Source organism: Zonotrichia albicollis, chromosome 2 (assembly GCF_047830755.1).
Source record: "Zonotrichia albicollis isolate bZonAlb1 chromosome 2, bZonAlb1.hap1, whole genome shotgun sequence".
In the NCBI taxonomy this organism is placed as follows: domain Eukaryota; kingdom Metazoa; phylum Chordata; class Aves; order Passeriformes; family Passerellidae; genus Zonotrichia; species Zonotrichia albicollis.
In genome coordinates, this window is record NC_133820.1 from 94,925,148 (window position 1) to 94,944,629 (window position 19,482).

Here is a 19,482-nt window from a genome sequence, read left to right on the forward strand (position 1 = left end):
TTGCAGTATTTCACAGTTACATTCACAACAATACAGCAATGCAATCACATCCCCTTTCTACTCATCCTGGACAGAAGAAATAAGTAAATCACCCAAACCTGGTTAGTGAAGCACTGCCACAGGCAGGAGTATGACTGAGCTTTCCCAAGCCCCAAACCCACTGTAAAACCAAGGGACATATAACTTGCTCTCGTGGTATCTTAGAAACCCCAAGTCGCTCTAGCTGACAATGACATCAAGAATAAATCCAGCTGGTATCAAACACAGCCTCAGCTAGGTACAGAATGAAATTCAGCCTGGGGAATACAGTGAATATGGTCCCTATGACCAGGCCATACCAGTTCCTGCATCATCACACAAACCGTCTTCCCTCTTTTTCTTGGATGAGGTGTCAGGTTTGGATCAGGAGCTGCACAAGGACAGGCCAGCAGTGTGTGAGGCAATAGCACAAAGACTACCCCAAATGTAATTGCCTGTGCCATAAGCCAGATGAGTAGAGAGAGGCTGAGAGGGCGTCTAAGTAAACCCAAAGGCAAACAGATCTGTCCATCCTCTGCTGTTATCTCCCCTGAAAACATAGGAGGGCTTATATCTGTAGCTTCAGGAGAGTCTGAGAAAGTAGACATACCTGATTTTCTGCCCCAATTTGAAGCTTTGAGTTGATAAAGATTCAATTCTTACAGCCTTGAGTAATTTTAGTTACTTTTTCTTGCCTTTCTTTTCCCAAACACTCTAACCTGTAAGTGGAACTCCAGTACCCCAGGAGGGTATTACTGATGTGATGCAGCCTGACAATATGTAACTCCTGTCTCCCTCCTGCATTTCTACTCTCAAGTATTCCATAAAGAACAGTTTTTTCCAAGCTGCCTTGTGCCTAAAACTCAGTTAATCTGTTCTTTGCTCTGGCCAATAGGAGCTTTTTCTTCTCCCCTTAAATGACCATTATGTTATACCTCTCCTTGCTGTGAATTTCTCAAAAATGTAAACTCTTACACCCCCTTACATTAAACTGCATCTTCTGAATATTGCATATGGATTATAAACTCCTATGGTTTTTCTCATTACTTTTGTTCATCCAAATAGCTTCCCAAAGGGAGGTCCATTAATTAGCGTATCTGATAATTCAGATCTTGTTTTCTGGCTCACTCTTTTGAGAGGGAGATATGTTCTGTTTGTTAGATTGCTCTTCATGCTGCGTGTTCATGTCTACCCAGGCTTTTGTGTTGTGTCCATCATCATGAAATGTGAGATGGTTGATAATTCTCTTCTGATTTACAGAACAAATACTGTCTCAGCAACAGTGCATTTTGGCCCAAAAAGCAGTTACCTGAAGCCTGACTTGTAATCCGTGGATTTGTCCAATCTAATTACTGCCACTTCCATCAGTGTTTTTGTGATATAGACATGCATCCACTCAGGAAAATCACTAAAGCTACAGAGGTAGCTGCCAGGCAGTCATCACTTTTGGCTTGGAAATTATTTGAAAGATGCTATAGAGTTGGAGGGCTCTGATAAGCATCATCAGTCCCTTAAAAAAATGTGTTTTCCATTCTTTCTGCTCACATTCAAGTATTATTTTAGTAGATTAGACTCAATTTTTCACTAATTAACTGTACTTTCTGGTAATTAGGTAAAATACTGGTTTTGTTGAAGTCAGTGAGTAATAAAACTTTCTACAGCAAAAAACTACTGACTATATCAATTTTTAAGATAGTAGACTGAGAGTTGGGGTAAATTAACATGCATTGAGCACTGTGCAGCAAACCCAGACAAACTGCTGCACTCGAGCTTGTTTGTTCACAATTGCCTTTAGTGTTTCTAACATGTGTGACCCTCTTCAATGCAGACACATTCCAGGAACTGTTGGCCATGTGCACTCACTGGGCAACTTAGACATGTTTCTGACACTCATTCTCCAAGGAATTGTTCTGTAAATCTGAAAATCATTCTAATAAACCAGAAAATGTCTTCTTGTATTTTTCTTGGACTTAAAACTCCCACTAAGCCATTAGAAACTGGGCATGCAATGAGAGAACGTATTTAGAAATGATCAGTCTGTGTTTGACTACCTGCACCAGAATTGCCTCTAGCTAACACCAGTGTAAATCACAAGCCTTTCACTGACACCCCTGAAATTATATGCAAAAGCAACTGCCCTATAAAAATAAGGGTATTAGGCTGGTTAGATGTTTTCATTGATAAAGGAATTCAAAAATGTGATTTATTTCAACCTCAACTCATCAGTGTCCTGCCCAATTTGCTGCTGTCCTTACTGAAAGAGGGAAACGCATTAGTTTTGCATTGCTGCAAATTTTGGGGTTATGGTGAGAGAATATAAACAGTTAAACTTCTCTGAGCAGCAATCTCTGTCTGTACAAGCCTTATTCACCAGCACACACCACTGGCTATTTCCTTGTCAAACACAGCAGCCAAGTCCCAAGGATCCAATGGTTTCGGATCTCCTCCCAAGCCAAGGACGCACCATGAGTCCTCGGGATTTGCTCCCATTAGTGGAATCCAGGATGGCATAGACTGTCCAAGCCTGGGGAATTTAAAACTGACCCTGTCTTTCCAATAGATTTGAGCAGGTCTGAATAAACATCCTGGCAGGAGGACTGGAAAGCCAACTAGAGCAAGGATAACTTCATTTTGGCTAAGATTGCTGGTGAAATTAACGAAAAACAGCCCAGGCTCCTTGCGCCATCTACGTCGCACAAGCATCCCTCACATTAGCATGGGATTTAATTTGGGCATTTAAAGCTGCCTGCATTATCTTGTGACTCTGGGTCTTTTTACCGATCTTTCCTGCATGCTCCTCCTTGCAAATGTATATTTGAAGCAGCACATTTTCAAAGGGAATCAAGAAAAAGAAAACTAAAAGCTGCATGTATTAGTATTCCCATTTAATTTAATATCAGCTTACTAGGTGGAAATTAAAATGATTTTTCTGTCACTGTTATCTCTCTTCACTTGGCAAAGATCGATTTCCTTCTTCCCTGCTGCTTACTAATAAGACATCTGAAAACTAAGATGGTTTTTATGTTTACTTCCTTGTTTAAATCAGCTTTCTTAACTAAGGACAGCTTTGGCAATATATCTGTTGCTTAACTTGTGATTTTTGTGCTGGCTCAGGCTCCACCAGTGACAGAACATCAAACTCAGAGAGACTATATATTTTTAATTACTCAGGAATGCCCTCATGCATAAGTACATGCAAATTAAACAAACGGATTTCAAAACCGGTTCAGAACAGATTGCACATTACACAATCACATTTTGGTCTCAGAAATGATGGTGCATTATTTTGCTTCTCCTGCTGACAATACGGAGGTTATCAGCCATGCCTTGCCATTCCCACTGCTGTGCCTGGCCCTGCCAGGTTTGGTACCACTTTATTGAGAGCAGCCAAGCCAAGGAAGGCTGGTGGCAATGCACAAACCATTGAGTGTGAGCTGAACAACTACTCTATGTGGAATGGCACCTTCCTACAAAGGAAATACTTATGTCCAGCAAGTGGATTAGAAAACATTTGTCTCAAAGAATAGCACATGAGCACCCAGCCATCTGCCTCCAGAACCTAGCGCATCTTTGAATTAGAAATTATAAACTAATGAGCAGAGTTGCTGTTTGGAGTCCAAGCTGCATTGTATGAACTTGATACTTGCACCCCAGCGGCAAGACAGCTCTACACAAGATGCAATCATTTCAAAGGACAAGAAAAGTTCAGTGAAAATTTTGCAGGGCAAGGTGGTCATACCAAAGGAAAAAGGTGGAAAAACGGCCATCTGCATACTGCAGATGGGGAACTAAAGCACTAGAGACAGGGGTGGTGTGGTGCTAACCATCCCTTCTGCACAAAAAAGCTGAGTTTTTTTGAAAAGCTGTGTAATGTGTCCTGCTACACATTCTCTTGAGATATTATCTCATACCCTTTAGACATTTCACTGCACTGAAAGTCTTCTTATTTAAGAGCCTAATATTTGTCTTTCCTAATATTTCCTATTTTCTTTCCACTCCATCTTAAACTCCCATGCTTGGCATTAATAACAAGAGTATTTTCCCTCTAGAGTATTTTGCCTGGAATACTTATATAGCAGTATCTTACCTTTTCTCCCTCAAATTTGATTTTCCTTCATTTATCCACTTTTTGTATATTGAAGTTTAGGTCTTTCTTTCTCCCTGTTGATAAAGTTGCTCTTGTCCTTCCTGGGGGGTTGATGTCTCATGTTTTCTTTCAGCCCTTTCTTACACAGTTCAATGATGTTCTTCTGCATTTCTGTATTTTTGATACAACTGCAATCAGAAGTGAAATCCAGCAAGAATCTTCTGTGAAGATGCACCTTGTCAGTCCCCACTGGAGATCAAGGGTGGCAACTCCTTGCATCGTACCAGAAGCAGCTGACAGCACAGGAGCAGCCCGTGTCCCGCCCAGGGTGCCCTCACCTGCTTGGGTGACCTGAGGGAGGGGTGCCTGCATCTCTGGTTGCCTCACAGCGCAGGGCTGGTTTGGGGCACCTGGCTCCTCGCCTGGAAGCCCGGTCCTGATCAGCTGTGCCGGGCAGGCAGGCAGGCAGGTGCCTGGACACACTTCAGGTGCTGAGTGCCAAGGTTGGTGCGCACGTGATGTGCCGCTACGTGGGCACTTCTGGCGCTGCAGAATTCGGGGGTGAGTTGAAAGCTAAACCAGACCTGCTGCTGGGGGTGAATTTGCAAGCGATGTTCTTTCGTGCAATTTCCATCTTCCTGTCCTATTTTCGTGCTATCTGTCCTGGTGCACCTTTGGTGCATGTGCCAAAGGCCACAGAACCGCAGAGGGAAGCTTGGCAGGCTGTGACCCATGCCGACCTGCATGAATTAAAAAAAAAAAAAAAAACCTTTATTTTTTTCGGAGGTGGGCAGGAGTGACCTTTTTGCTTAGAAAATGGAGACAAGCCTCAGCCTTCCTCCCCGCTGCCGGCCCCCGCTCCAGGTCGGTCTCTGATGGGGAATATGGGGGATGAAGATGCTAAGTGCAGGCGGAGGGGATGGACAGGGAAAGGAAATCCCGTTCCTTCGCACCCCGTTACAGTTGGAACCACAGCACAGACCCGGGGCTCCCCGGCGGCTGCGGGAGGCGGGGGGACCGCAGGAGGCGGTGGAGGAGGAGGAGGAGGAGGAGGAGGAGGGGGCGAGCGGCGGGGAGGGGAGGGAACACCTCGGAAGGCGGAACACGCCGGCCGGCGCGGTCCCAGGCTGCCGCGGCCGGGCTGCCCGCGCTGCCCGCGGCTCCCTCTGCCCCCGCGCGCTCCCTCTGGGGCCGGGGGCGGCGGCGCCCGCCGCGTCCCGCCCGCAACTTTCCCTCCCCCGTGGATGGCTCTCGTCGGAGACCTGCAGGGCAACCGGGCGCTTGACACCTGTCCCCCATGGGCCGCCCCCGCGCCTAAGTTTGCCGGCGCCCGGCCGCGCTCCGCCGCCGCCGCAGGGCGGGCTTGAAGGGGGCCGCGGTGCCCATGGCCGGGCGCCCCGCCGCGCCGAGCTGTCCGTGCGCGCCGCCCCGTCCCGCCCGCCCGGGAGCCGCCGCGCCCGCCCGAGCGCCGCAGCGGGGGCGCTGAGCGAGGCAGCCCCCGGCACTCCGCCACCGGCTCGGCGCCAGCCGCCGCTGCCCGCCGGGTCGCTGGCGGCGGCGGCGGCGGGGGTGGCGGCGGGGCCGCGGGATCCGTCCGCGCTCGCTGCCCCCGTGTAGTTCTCGAGTCGTCTGTCCTCGGCGGCGGTCCGCGGGTGACATGCAGTCCCTCATCTCTCCGGTGACCAAGGCTATCCTGGTGGCTTTGTTCATCTTCGCCATCCTGCTGATCCTCTACGTGATTCTGTGGTACATCTGCCGCGATGTGGATTGCGACCATGGGATCTGAGCGGCGCCGCGGGGCCAGGGCTTAGGAGCCGGGATTCACCCCGCGGGGCCGGGAGCGGCAGCGGGAGCCCCTCCGGGCGGCAGCCGCCGCCACCGCGGCCGAGCAGGGGAAGAGAAGGGGAAGGAAAGAAAAGAAGAAAAAAAGGAAAAAAAAAGAAGAAAACAAGAAAGCGAGCGAGGGACCGAGCCGAAAGAGCCCGGAGGACAACTGCGATCAAGAAACCAACCTGAGCTTGACCTTCAGAGACCAGGGTGACCCGGTGAGTCTCCGCTCTCCGCGGCGCGGGGGATGCGCGGGTGCGGCGGGGCTGCCTCCCTCTCTTCCTCCCGCTCCCCTCCCCTCACACACACACAAACACACTCGCACACGCACGCACATGGATGTGGCACAGGCGCCCCGTACACACGCCGCTTACACACACACCCGTGGATGTGCGTGCCTGAGCGCCCGCTGCACGCAGGCATGCGTGTCCCTTGGGGACAAGCAGGACCCGTCATGCTGGCCGGGGTAAATTGTGCCTGCCCCCGTGTCCGTGTCCCCCCGCTTTAAATTTTTCGAGGTGCCAAGGCGCCAAAGGCAGCGCGCCCACGGGAGCGGCGGGGCGCGGGTGCCGGAGCGCGGCCGCCGCGCTGCCTTTGCGGCCCCACATTGGTATGCAGGCGGTGGCTGCGCCGCCAGGCAGACCTAAAAGGTGAGCCCAGGGGATGGGAAAAGTCAATGCTTCATCAGTCCAGGGGCAAGTCGGGAAGTTACAGAAAATGAAGGGAAGATGTCAGGTACCCGGCTAGTGCCAGCAGGCAGACTTCGGGGAGGCGATGTGAAGCAGGATGAGTTTCTCCTTTCTAGGGCCAGGTTGATGGAAAGAAGTGGGGGAGATGATGGAAAAATGTGCATGGGAAGTTCTGGATGGTAGCGCTCCGTGTCTGGTGCCACTGACGCTGCATTTCCTACGTGCTGCTCTCTGTAAAAGGGTTAACACTCAAAAGGGTTTACCGCAAGCTGGACAATTTCAGAAAATGTTGATCAAAAGTACACAATTGGTGAACATGTACATGCTGACTTGTTGGGACACAAGAGGGGAGGTATCCTGCCCAGCGTTTTTCCCACCTGAGAGAATTTGTTGTTGGCGATTTCTGCTCTTACTGTTTGGTTGTATTGAATACCCTGGGCTGAAGCAGAGACAGCAACACATTGTGTTTGACGTGGAAAAGACCTGCTGAAGGAAAATGGTCCCAAACACTTGGGCTGTAACTGTTTCTGTCCTTGGCAGACAAGCTGTCAGGGATAGGAGCAAACTCCAGCTGCGTGCGTTATCCCTGGCGGGATGTGTTCGGGTGCCGCAGGGTGTGGGTGCATGTACATCGTGGGGAGGAGGAGAAACATCAAATTCACGTTTCAAGCAGGGGAACAGGGACTCAGCCAACTGTGAAGTGTAATCGTGTGATTCGGGGTGATTTGACATTGAGTATTGGTGACTGAAAGCTCACCTTTGCAACAGGGGTCTGTACGTGGAGGAAACTGTTGGAAGGCGATTCTCTTGCCATTTTGGTTTGTGCTTCTGCTCAGACTGTATTTTGAAGGGCTTTTGACCTGACTAGTTGATCAAACATGACATTACCGTTAACACACGCTACTAATGTGATTATAACAGCAGTGACATCAATGTTTCCTTGCCCTGCAACTACAGTAGCAATGCATTTGTTTACTTCCCCCATGCACGCTCTGAAATGTCTGTTACTCAACAGCTCTGAGCAGCAAGAGAACAGGGAGGAGGAGGGGGAAACTTACAGACATTTAAAAATGGCTATAGCTCTGTTTCCCTTATCCATGTAATGATGTGGAAATAAAACAACCTCCAAGTCCTCTTCATCTTTCTTTTTTTTTTTTCTTCCTCCAGTCAGTACACTTTTTCTTTTTACCAAAGTGGCAAAAATCTCTTCACACTTTGACATGTCAGGTTGTGTCACATGTTCCCTTCCGAATTAACAGCAGTGCACACCTTCTGCCCCTCTCCCAGCTGGCAGGAGCTAGCGGGTGAGACAGTTATAAAGGCTTTGCCATTTAGTGTTAATTATTTCACAGTAAACCAAACTGTTATTTATAGAACTGGATGAACTGTGGCAAATTAATGTGGTTTTCAGAAATCTTTAAATATCAAGAGGTATGTGTGCGGGTGATTAAATATCTGAAGTGTTGATATGACCAAACATATTTTGTACTACCTATCATGACTGACATTAATCAACTTAATAATTGTAGAAACCATGAAACAGTCCCTTCAGTTATTGTCTGATCATTAGCGTTCCCAGCTGGCTCATTATTCTTTTAGGCATATTGTTTTTAGGAGACAAGATGTAGAATTTTTTTAAATGCCTGATTTTATCCTAAATAAGGTGAATATATATGTATTTATATATAAATATGCATATAAGGTTTGCATACAATCAAATGGGTATTTTCAGCCTCACAGAACTGAAAAATAAGCAGAGGAATGAGTAGCAGTATTGAATTTGATTTGTACTTGTAGTCACAGATGTGTTGGCTTTAGTTCAATATTCTGTGTGTTCATTATTGTGTACTAGCAAATGTAAAACCCTAAAGATCTGAAACACACCTTTTCCTATTGCTGCAATGCCTCATAGAAGGGAATGATATCCTGGCCTTGCTCAGCTGTGTGTGGAATTTTGCAGTTGGTTTTGACAAAGTCAGAAATATATTGTCAGATTAGCATGTGAATTTGTAACAGCATAATGTTACCCAAGTTGAGAGAGATATTAAAACAGTAAAAAGGGTAGAATTGATTATCGTGGAATATGTAGAGACGTTGTTTTTGTTATTGGTTACTTGTTTGCTCAGAAGTTTGGTGATAATTTTATTTCTCTTTTGGGTTTGTGCTCATGCCTCAACTCAACAATTTTCACCATCTTGCTCTCTTTTAATGTATGAGAGTATTTCAAAGGTCAACTCTGAAATATCCCCTGTGACTGAGATGCAGTGCACAGGTAGATATAGATCACCTGTAAGTGTTTTTTGCAGTAAGATAGGTTGTAACATAATGAGTAGCACTTTTGTTTAAAGCGAAGATAACTTGTTATTGTGTTTCTACTTAAGCCAAGAGAAATTTTTTACCCTATTGCAAAAATTAGCAATTTCATGGTCTGAAAGTATGTTTTTGGTCCATTTAATAGGCTGCTCAAAAACTGTGTTAAATGATATTTCAAATCTTTGCCTTTTTTTTTTTTGTGTGGAAAAAGACTGTGAAGTTACCACTGCTTCATCCGCAGAAGTGTAATGAATTTTATGGATTAATTCCTACTGCAGGGTAGCGTGCTTGTCATGGTCCTAGCAGTCTTGTCACATCAGACTTAAACATGCAGTATGTTTCTGGATAAGTCATTCTTTACCCAATTCCTAGTCAGGCAAATTCCCTGCAGATTTATTAAATATTTTCTGTGCGTGGCATGTAAGAAGAGTAACCAGGCAATAAAAATCACAGATTTTCTCATTTTCCGTTTTCTTCCCTATAAGATGGGTTAATAAGAATCAGTGTCTTCATGGTGTGCCCTCTGTGCATCTGACACCATTTCCCTAAAACAGGCTTAAAATGAGCATTGAAGATGATTCCAGCACAGGAGGGTCTCTGCAGAGATGAAAGGTTAGCCAAGGTCCAGGGATGGACAGTGATGCATCCTCGAGATGTCCTTGTGTCAAACAAGTGCTCAGATGGACTTTTTCCCCTCCAGGTGAGTGTAAAGCAGGGAGCCTTCAAGCTGCTGTAAGGCAGGACATGTAGATCTGCCCTATGCAGCTCCAGCCCCATTTGTTGGAGGGCCCAGTCTAGGACAGATTTTCTACTGTCTGTTCTATGCAAGGCGATGATTTGGTAGTTGTTCCTTGCAGTCTTAAAATCTGTGAGCCTTAGGTTATTGGTAATGTGACAAGAACTTGGCCCAGTTTGTTTTTAAACAGCTCAGAGGTGGGATGGTTGGGATTAATTGTACAGCTGATGCCACCATTCTAACACTTGAAACTGGCAGGGCCCTTTAAATGACAAATTTGGGGGCAGTTTTAGGGAATACAGTGTCACTCTAACAAGTGTATTAAACCTGCAGCGTGAGCAGGCCATATCTTGCTTCTTGCTTGGCTGGAATAACAGTCTTGCATTGCTGGTGTTCATACAAACTCTGTGTGAGGAGTTATTGAAAAGGTGGTCTAAGGGAGTCGTGAAAAGCAGGCGTGTTTGCTCCTCACCTAAAGATCCATCTCTGCTCTGGGTACATGAGCCTGGCTGCTCCCTCCCTGCTGCATGGCACGTCAGGGCTGCAGCTGGGCATTCAAACATACGGGAAAGTTCCACTGCTGTTTCTCAATGGGTGACTTTTCCCCCAGTTTTTCTTTGATGCATGAGTGTTTTCTCCTTTCCTTCTAAGCATTAATCCTCAGAGCTGTGACTTTGTGCGTAATGCGGTTTGTAGACAAACTGCACGGATTGATTTTCCTGAAGTGGGCTGACCAAATGATGAGTGTATTGGAAAGCAGCACACACTTGCTTATTTGCTGTTCTACATTAAGCTAGTTTTTTTGCTGAAATATCCTAATATCTATTAAAATAACTTTAAAAAATTACTGGTTACTTTTAATATGCATTGCTGGTATGGTATATGTAGTTGCATAGCAGCATCTGCTCTTCTTAGAGGCATTCTGATAACTTTTAAAATTTTACCCAAGTGAGAAAATGTGAGTTTTAGCTTGGAGAAGGTCATAAAACTCTCTGCTGTTGAGAATTGCATTCTTATTTTGAATGTTTTGATATATTACTTTGGAATGCTAAAGATATTTACAAGTCATTAAATCATATGTAAAGGATACCAATAAGATGACATTCAGACATTCTATATTTCATTTTAGAGTGTAGTTTGAATGTGGATTACATTTGAGAAAAAATGTGGAAAAAATTGCGTGTGACTGATTAAGAAAGACAAAGGTTTGGGAAAAGAAAGAAGTGTTGTATCAAGGCAATAGAAGAGAGACTCCAGTGTGTTTAAATTTTAAGAAGTGGTGCTAATGGAATGGAAAATGAGAAGCTTAGAGGACAAAAATTGCCACTTTCCTGTACAGAAACTGTATGTACATATAAATATACATGCATACATATGCCTGTATATATGTATATACATTTGCACAATATGTGTGATGAAATTAGAAATTTGCAACTCTAGAGCAAGCTGAGATTCTTTACATGATTTTTTTTTCCTTTTTCCTTGAAACTTGACTCTATTAATGCCCAGTTGGAATTTACTTCAAAACGAGATAGTGTTTCAGGTGCTTTCTTGAGGACTCAATGATCAAAGATGAATGATGTTGAATATTGGGGTTATAAATTAATCATTTTATAAAGAAATTGCTACTGCTCCATTCACTTTGGAAAAAAAATTCTGGCTATGTGGGCTGCAAGAACTACATTAATAACAAATAGATTTTATGTCTTGTGTTTTCCATTGACCTCAAAGAGACAAAGTCTCTACTTAACAGGGAAAAATCCTATTAGGTAATTAACCTGTTATGACCAAGAAATATATGTGAGAAAAGAATATCTCAGAGAAAAGATAGCAGAACTCTAATATTTTGCTCAATCCAGTAATAGCCGATATCTTCTTGCAAAAGTACAAATGTACAACTCCTTGATGTAATTAAACTTCTGTTTTTATGTTTTGAGTGCAAACGATGAAAAAATCCTCCTGAAGTTATGAGTGTTAAAACTTATTCACAGAGAAACCCGATGCAGGATTATGATGCTTTTTGGGTATTACGATATTTTATGTAACACCTGAGTAAGAAAATGTTTCGGTTTGCATGAAATACAGCAATGTATTACCAAGGGCTAGGGGGAAAAAAGTGCATTTTGTATGAATAGCCTCTTCTGTATTGATTGCATATTGGAGTAAAGCTGAACTCATGGAGAAAATTTTATTTCCTATTCAGTATCCATTTCAGTGTTGAGTTGTGACTGCTGTGAACCCTATTAAATAGATACTCAGTAAAGTCATCGTGCTACCTACATCAAAAACGAAACAAGGTCTTCATTAAGTTGTCTTCTTCATGGACACTGTATGTGACATAGTTAGGTAACCTGCAGTGCAGGTTTCTTATATAGCTCTTATGATTAATGCACTCCTGAACATGCTATCATCACCTCCCTTGTGAGATATGTGTATATAAATGGGCTTTTGCCACTAATCTCCATTCTAATGACTTGTTTTTATTTTCCACTGCAACACCATTCTGGCTTAAGAGGTACAATAACTGGGAGTTTAATGAAGCCTTGGTATCAGTGAAGATAAAAGGGAGACACTGAGCACACAGAAGGACATCAGCATGTGTTTCTAGTGACTGATACAGCATAATTCAGCTTGGCTGCAGTGACCATGAAACAGTGAAGTTTAGGATCCTTAGGTCAGTGAGGAGGGAGCACAGCAAGCTCTCTACCCTGCCTGTCAGGAGAGCTGACCTTGACCTCCTCAGGGATCTGCTGGGTAGGGTCCTGTGGGATGAAGCCCTGTGGGATGAAGCCCTGTATTGGGGCCCAATACAACTGGTTGATACCCAAGGATTGCCTCTTCCAAGGCCAAGAATAATGTATCCCAAAAAAGAAGGCTGGCAAAAATGCCACGTGGCCTATGTGGATGAACAAGGAGCCTCTGGACAAACTCAGACACAAAAAGGAAGCCTACAGAGGATGGAAGCAAGGATAGACAGCTTGAGAGGAATACAGTGAGATTGCCCAAGCAACTGGGGATAGGGTTAGGGAAGGTAAAGCCCTGAGAGAATTAAATCTGGATGGGGACATTGAGGGCAACAAAAACCCCTTCTATAGGTACATACCTACATACCTGGGTTATAAAAGGAAGACTAAGGAAAATGTGGCTCCTCTCCAGAAGAGAGTTCCCAGTAATCTTAATCATCCTTACATTTTACATCTACAGTTCCTATCCTATACTATACTCCTGGATATGGTGAGATGTGGAGCTGAAGTGGAACCTGGCAGTGCGCCACTAGAGCAGGATGATCACTGTGCTCATATGTGGAGGGTGAAGCCTTCACAGATCACAGTGGCCTGAAGGTTGAAGACAAAAATTGCAATATACTTATAGCCTGCTTAATTCTTACACCTCTGTGGGAACTCCAGCACATTTCTAGGAGCTAGAAATTAATTCAGTTACGTCGCTCTGACTATAGTATAATCATGCTGGTCATACCCTTGTGTAGTGTAATTTTTTCTGTAATCTCGTCCAGTTTTTATCTTTATGTTTATCTTCAGCTGTACAAAGCCTGTCACATAGCTGTCATGGCTATACAGGTAGTTGGTACTGTAGGATTTTCAGATACTGCCTGGCTAAAATGTGAACTGTGGCTTTGACGAAAAAAGCAATCTCATGGGAATGGCATGCTTCAACATCAAACCTGTCATCTCATACCTAGGCTACTCACAGCTTATATTTAGGTGGAAAGCAGATTGCTAACTAGAGAAAAAGGCACTTAATGCAAAAGGCCATTGAACCTTTTCTTCCCAGGCAGAAAAGCCTTTTCCTCAGCGCTCGGAGCTGTGCTGTGGTACCTGTCTGGATGGTGGGCAGACTCAGGGAAGCTGCACAAGGTGAGAGTGGGTCCCCTTTATTCTGACATTTCATCATACACGTAAGTGTATGGTGAAATGTACTCCAAATTTACAAGACGGAGCTATCAAGAGTAATTATTTTCAGTGCAAATCCAAGATAAATGAGAGCTGCAGTGCATCTGTTGTCAGGGGTTTAAACAGTGATTCTCCTGTTAGTATACAGGCTCACTGCTATCCCCCACCTTATTAAACACACAAAATGCCACATTTCTATACCTCAGTTGTTATTTTTTTGCTTGAGATGTATCAAAAAATGATGAAAACATTTTGAGCCTAGGAAAAAAACTTACATATTTGAATGCATAAACTGCTATTTTTGAGAATTCTGAAGTGACGTTAATTTTTTCTCTCATGTGGGCTTACAAGCCTGGAGAGATTTTAAATTGAAAGTGGAAGAGAAAACTTGCTTTTTACTTGAGTTCAGGAAAGCTCTCTTAGTTCTAAAAGGAAATTATGTATGAAGCAGTAAGGTTCTGTATCGTATATTAAATTCACATGACAATTCCCTTTTTAAAATTTTATACAGTATTCAGGTGAATAGATAGAATATGTAATCTATTTATTCCAGACTTCTGTGAACCTGCTGCTGACTTTAGGAATGAAATGTTTTGACTGTTCTTGTCCCAGGAACAAGATATTGACACCAAATTCCTTTAGTTTGGAGTCTGCATGTTGGAAGTGCTGTGAATTCCAAGGATAAACATGTAATGGTTTTATGAAATAGTATTATCTTTATTATGAGCCAAGGGGTCCTTCTCTTACTTTTGGCCACACAAACAAGGTCAGCTGGAAGGAGGGTAGAGCACAACAGAAGCGGGGACTGGCTTGGAAGACACTGCAGCCACTATTGTGAGTCATTCTCTTTTAATCACCAAGGCAAAATGCTATGGGCATGTGGGATGATACATAAAGGAAACCAGAATTTTGCTTGCTGTGGAGGAGCTGTTCATTTGTTACAAACATTCAGCTGACTTCAGTGGAGTGGTGCCAATTTCTGTTAGCACAGGCGTTGGTTCTGAGGATACATATAGGCATTAATAAACAATTGGAGTCCTTCTTCAGGCTGCAGAAAGTAGCAACCAAGTAAGGCATGCAGCTAGGATGACATCCAGCCACCTTTGTCACTCTTCAGCCTGTGTAGCCAGGTACCTTTTTTGAGTTGATTTGGCAATGATTGATATAATACACAAAACTTAAAACTAGTAACATCTATTAATGTGTAATGTGTCTTCTATACAAAATGCTGCTAAATTAAAAGGCAAACTGTTATCTCAGGAAATATAAATGTTCATGATAGTCGGTTGGAAAATATAGCTGTGTAATGTGTGCCTTTGGTTCAGCAGAGTTCATGAAAGAAAGTGAACGAATCAGCACTCCTGAGAGCCTCTGTATGAACCAAAATGGAGTCACTCTTGGAGAAGCTTATGGATATTCTGCTACTAATTTATGAATGTCAGCTGGGCATCTAGATTTCTTGTAGACACTGTGGTCATCTGGATGACTAAAAAGATGAAATGGCTGATGTGATAACTGTAAAAATAACTTAAAGCCTCCTGAAATTCAGCAAGGAGGGTTTCACTGAAAGGCAGCATCCTGGATGGGATGTACCAGTGATAGCTGTGCCGTGTGGGGTGGGAAAAGTTCTGCGGGATGGCTTGCTAGTAGCTGGAAGAAAAGATTAATTTAGTTGAAAAAGATTAGTATAAATGGATGGATGGATGGATGGATGGATGGATGGATGGATGGATGGATGGATGGATGGATGGATGTCAGGCAAATCCTCTGGGGAATGGCATTTCCCAGGTACATTTCACATGTGGAGAGGCACTTTGAAGACAGAAGAGTCGACCCTGACAGAGGATCTCCAGCATCTGGCAAGGAGTGGGACTGCAGAGCTGTGACCTCAGGCCATGCTGTATTGTGGCAGTCACTCTGATGCAGTCTGGAAAACAAGTTCAGATGCACAATACAATGTTTAGTGTGATGTGCCTTACCAAGCAACATGATGTTGTGACCCAGCATGAGCATGTAGCTATCTGTTATTGGATACTCAATTAAATAACATTTTGGTCTGTGTCGTAAAATGCATTTCTTCATTTCCCATTTTTAAGATAGCTGTTGTTTGAGTTAAGCTTGTGAATAACCTTTCTTTTATAGTCCTGTGATTTCTGCACTAGAACTGTAACTTCATTTCTTTTTGACCTACATTTGTATGAGTGGAGCAGTTGCATAGACTATGAAATATGTTTATTTTTCTCTTACCATTTCAGTTAGTAGGTAGTTGCAGAGCTCTTTTGTTGTAAGAGTGTAATGTTGCTTTTATAACTGGCTGGATGGTTCTACTGCTTGATTTCAGTTCCAACACAATCTCCTCATGCTTTTTTATCCTAACATGCAGCCCTATAGCCACCTATCAGACTCATCCTCCTCCCACCAGAGGTGTTCTGCTAGAAACCTGGGCTGGATTTCCTTGCTCCTGTGTAGGCAGCAGGTTTTGTGCCCTGATAGGGGACAGACTGAAAAATGCAAAATTATCATCACCTCTGAGTGTCACGAGAGAGGAGAATAAGCACTTTCAAAGCAGAAAGTGACTACATTTTTCATTCCCTTGCTGTAATAGTAGCAGATGGTACTTGTGGACCAGAATAATTTGTCCTTTGAATAATGGTCCTTGCTAAGGAAAGCTTAATTTTGTTTTTTCCTATGTGTAAAAAGTCATTTTTTTAAAAATTTAAACCCACTTGTAAATCCTTCTTATCTGCATTTTGCTGGTTTCTTTTTTACCAATTATAATGGTTCTGGTTTTCAAAGTGTTCTGTGTAATATCTGTTACATTAAAGTTTGCACCAGGAGGATTTATTATCAGGAATTAAAAGAGATGCTATACAAACACACATATGTGCACACATTTATTACCAGTGATGCTTGAATTGCAAGTGGTCACTTCATTTGCCTATTACCACCAAACTCATTTTGATTTCCTTGTTTTGCTTAACTTTAGGTCACAGTTTATTACAATTTGTTATGCAGTTTATGAGCTGGGTCGGTGCCCCAGAAATGAAGGGTGAAACCACTTGGTTTGGCTTGCAAAAGCAGCTCCTGGAAATCTTGACAGTGTGAGGTTTCTCTGGCCTTTCATTACACTTATACCAACAGGAGAGAGAATGGAAATAAACCCCTTTGCAAATTAAAGGCACTTCTGAATTAACTTTCTGGGTGGGCTTTATCTCTGGTCAAGATGGTGTCTCCTTTTCTACTCAGCACCTTGGGTAAAGGATTCTCTCTTTCTAGGGAATCCTCAGCTTTCATGTGTGGAATGCCCTTATTTTGGTGCTGTAACACCATAGAAACTCTTGTGGTGTTATAACCAACACTGAGATTTGGAAAGTCACTTGATTTTCACTTGACTTGAACGGCTCAGCTCTTAGGTTTTTGTATGTGTATCTATGTATCTATGTATCTATGTATCTATCTATCTATCTATCTATCTATCTTTATATAAATTTTATAATCTGATATAAAATGCAAACAATAAAATCTTAATCTATAGTTTTTATATTAAAAAGCTATCTAAAGACATATGTGTACAGAAACCTGTATCAGGAAATCAGGAATGATTAAGGAGAGGAGAAAGGAAGTGTTAGTTTTAGAATCCTTGAAATCTAAAATACAATAAATAAAATACAATTTTTATCCGTCAGGCTTCCTGCAAAGTTTATAAAGAATAATGATGAACAAATTAATCCATCCTAAAATATTGCTTTATTACTTAGTTAAGGACAAAAATAATAAATAAAACTAGAGACTAAACAATATTTCTTCCTTTAAGAAAGGTTTTCTGTCTCAGGGAGTTAACCAAAGCATGAAAGTATTTCTGTAAACATCTCACAAAAATATTTTACTTTTGCGCAGTTAGCACTATTGCAAGTTTTTTCTGTTTATATTTGAGGGTGGTTTATGCCTTTTTAAGTGTGCAAGACCTACTGGAAAAAGCCTAGTCAGTCGTAGAGAAAATTATTGATTTTTCTGTATGTTGAAGTGCACTGGTGTGGAAAGGATGGTCTCACACTTCTGAAATATTTTTCAAATGTAAACAGCAGTCGACTTTGACCAGCCTGCATTTGAGTTTGCTCAAGACTCAGCACCCTGGAGGCAGAAGACTGTAGCAGTAGCAATAATACAATATCCCTGTAAAAATAGAACAAAAACTGTAATAACAGAAATAATATCTGGCCTCTATACTGTAAATACAAAAACTACATACTCCATGATGTCCAAACACTTTACAGAAAAGATGGGTGTTGGTCCCACTGCTAAAGGAGAGGAAACTGAGGCTGAGGACGCTGGGGCACTTCCTTAATTTGCTACTTGGACCAGTAGCAAATCCCAGTCCAGTGAGCTGCCCTTGACACTGCTCTGAAACAAGATAATAATGTTGGTGATTACTGTGTTTTGATCTGAGTATGTAGTGGTAATGGATTGCATATCATACACTATAATTTTATGTAATTTTCCAAACATTTATAAATAATTCAAACTTCAGGTTGGATGTGGCACATCAAAGTTTATCTTGCCATATCCCCTTTTTGCATCAAAGGAACATTGAAGACAGTGCTGACATGTTATAGCCATTAAATAAAAAGTGAGATTTTGTAATGAATGATATTTGAGTACCAGTTTGGCTTATAATGGTAAAGAGCTTTGCTAATAAATCTGGTTAGAGCACTGCCATCCCAAGGAATATATTGACTCTGTAAACCTTTGTCATTTTAAAGGAAGACTAAAGGCTGTTTTTGACAAGATGAGAGAGGGTTGTTTGGTAGAGAGGGCAGGGTTCTTTACTGTGACCATTCCCCTTAAATAATATGTCATTATTTTTAACAACATATAATATATGTCAACTTACACTGAAGTGGGAACTGCCACTTTCAACAAAAGGAAGCATCATTCTAGACTCCAACAGAAAAACCAAAGCAACCCCAAACTGCAGATTTGGTTATATTACAGCATAAAACTAGAAATGTTTGAAGATACCTTTGACCTTCAAGCTCTTTTGTTAAATATGGGAACAGCAAATGACATTGCTGAATGTTTAAAGTTGCATGAACAATCACATTTTGAAGTGAATTGCTAAATGTTTAAAGTTGCATGAACGAACACATTTTGAAATGGATGTGGTGCAGACAAAATCTAGAAACACTTAGGAAAGATTCAGAAGGTAGAACTGCCTAATAAATTAAGAAAGAACCCAGCATAAGCAATGACTGTCCATGGTACATTGGCTAAAACAAACATGGTGTCTTGTTAGGGACACAGAAATAGAAACCAAACCCATTTCATGAGATGACTTGGCTGTTTTAAACTTGGAGAGATGTGTTACAGGCAAACTTCCCTGGAAAGCATGTGAAAGAGATAATGCAAAAGAAACCAACCTGGAGAATCCCGTTAGTGGGTGAAAATGCAATACCTCCTGTGACTGGAGATTTGGAAGTAATGAAATTTCAGTCAATCGATTATAAGTCTCCCTAGGAGAGAAATGCCATTTTCAGTGGAAACAAAAGAGATGTTCTGTTTAAATTGTCCGGATGTTATTAGTACAACATGATTGCTTTTCTAGGTATTGTAATAATCTTTGCAGCAAAGAAATGTAGAGAAAAGACCTGCAGGGATCATTAGTTTAATCTGTTGAAATGTGCAGTGCTCCACTGCCCTCTTTTGCCATGCACCTGGAAGAGCAGCAGCAGCTGCAGTAACAGGTGCCACCACAGCAATGGGTGCCTTTTCCTTCCAGGGCATGTGCTTTTTGAAAGGGCTCACAGACCAGGGACAGCACTCAAGTGATCCTTTGGGAATCTTCTCTTTCAAGTTACAAAAGGAAAAATACTCTGAATAGGACCTCTTCATTTACATGCATAA

The 19,482-nt window shown here is 42.7% G+C and overlaps 2 protein-coding genes across 9 annotated transcripts in view; one reads left to right on the plus strand and one right to left on the minus strand.

Annotated features, from left to right (window-relative positions):
- Window positions 1–5,882, minus strand: part of LOC113459320 (uncharacterized) — a 51,253-nt gene extending 45,371 nt beyond the window's left edge. For all 8 annotated transcript variants that reach the window (XM_074535711.1, XM_074535710.1, XM_074535709.1 and 5 more), the window contains exon 1: window positions 4,106–5,882. In XM_074535711.1, coding sequence (XP_074391812.1) covers window positions 4,935–5,882 — 948 coding nt within the window. In that variant the 3' untranslated portion in view covers window positions 4,106–4,934. The remainder of the gene's footprint in view (window positions 1–4,105) is intronic.
- A 155-nt stretch (window positions 5,883–6,037) lies between these two features.
- The window catches only part of ZBED1 (zinc finger BED-type containing 1), a 54,258-nt gene continuing 40,813 nt past the window's right edge, over window positions 6,038–19,482 (plus strand). Inside the window, exon 1 of the mRNA XM_026793627.2 lies at window positions 6,038–6,150. The gene's annotated coding sequence lies outside the window, so the exon portion shown is untranslated. The remainder of the gene's footprint in view (window positions 6,151–19,482) is intronic.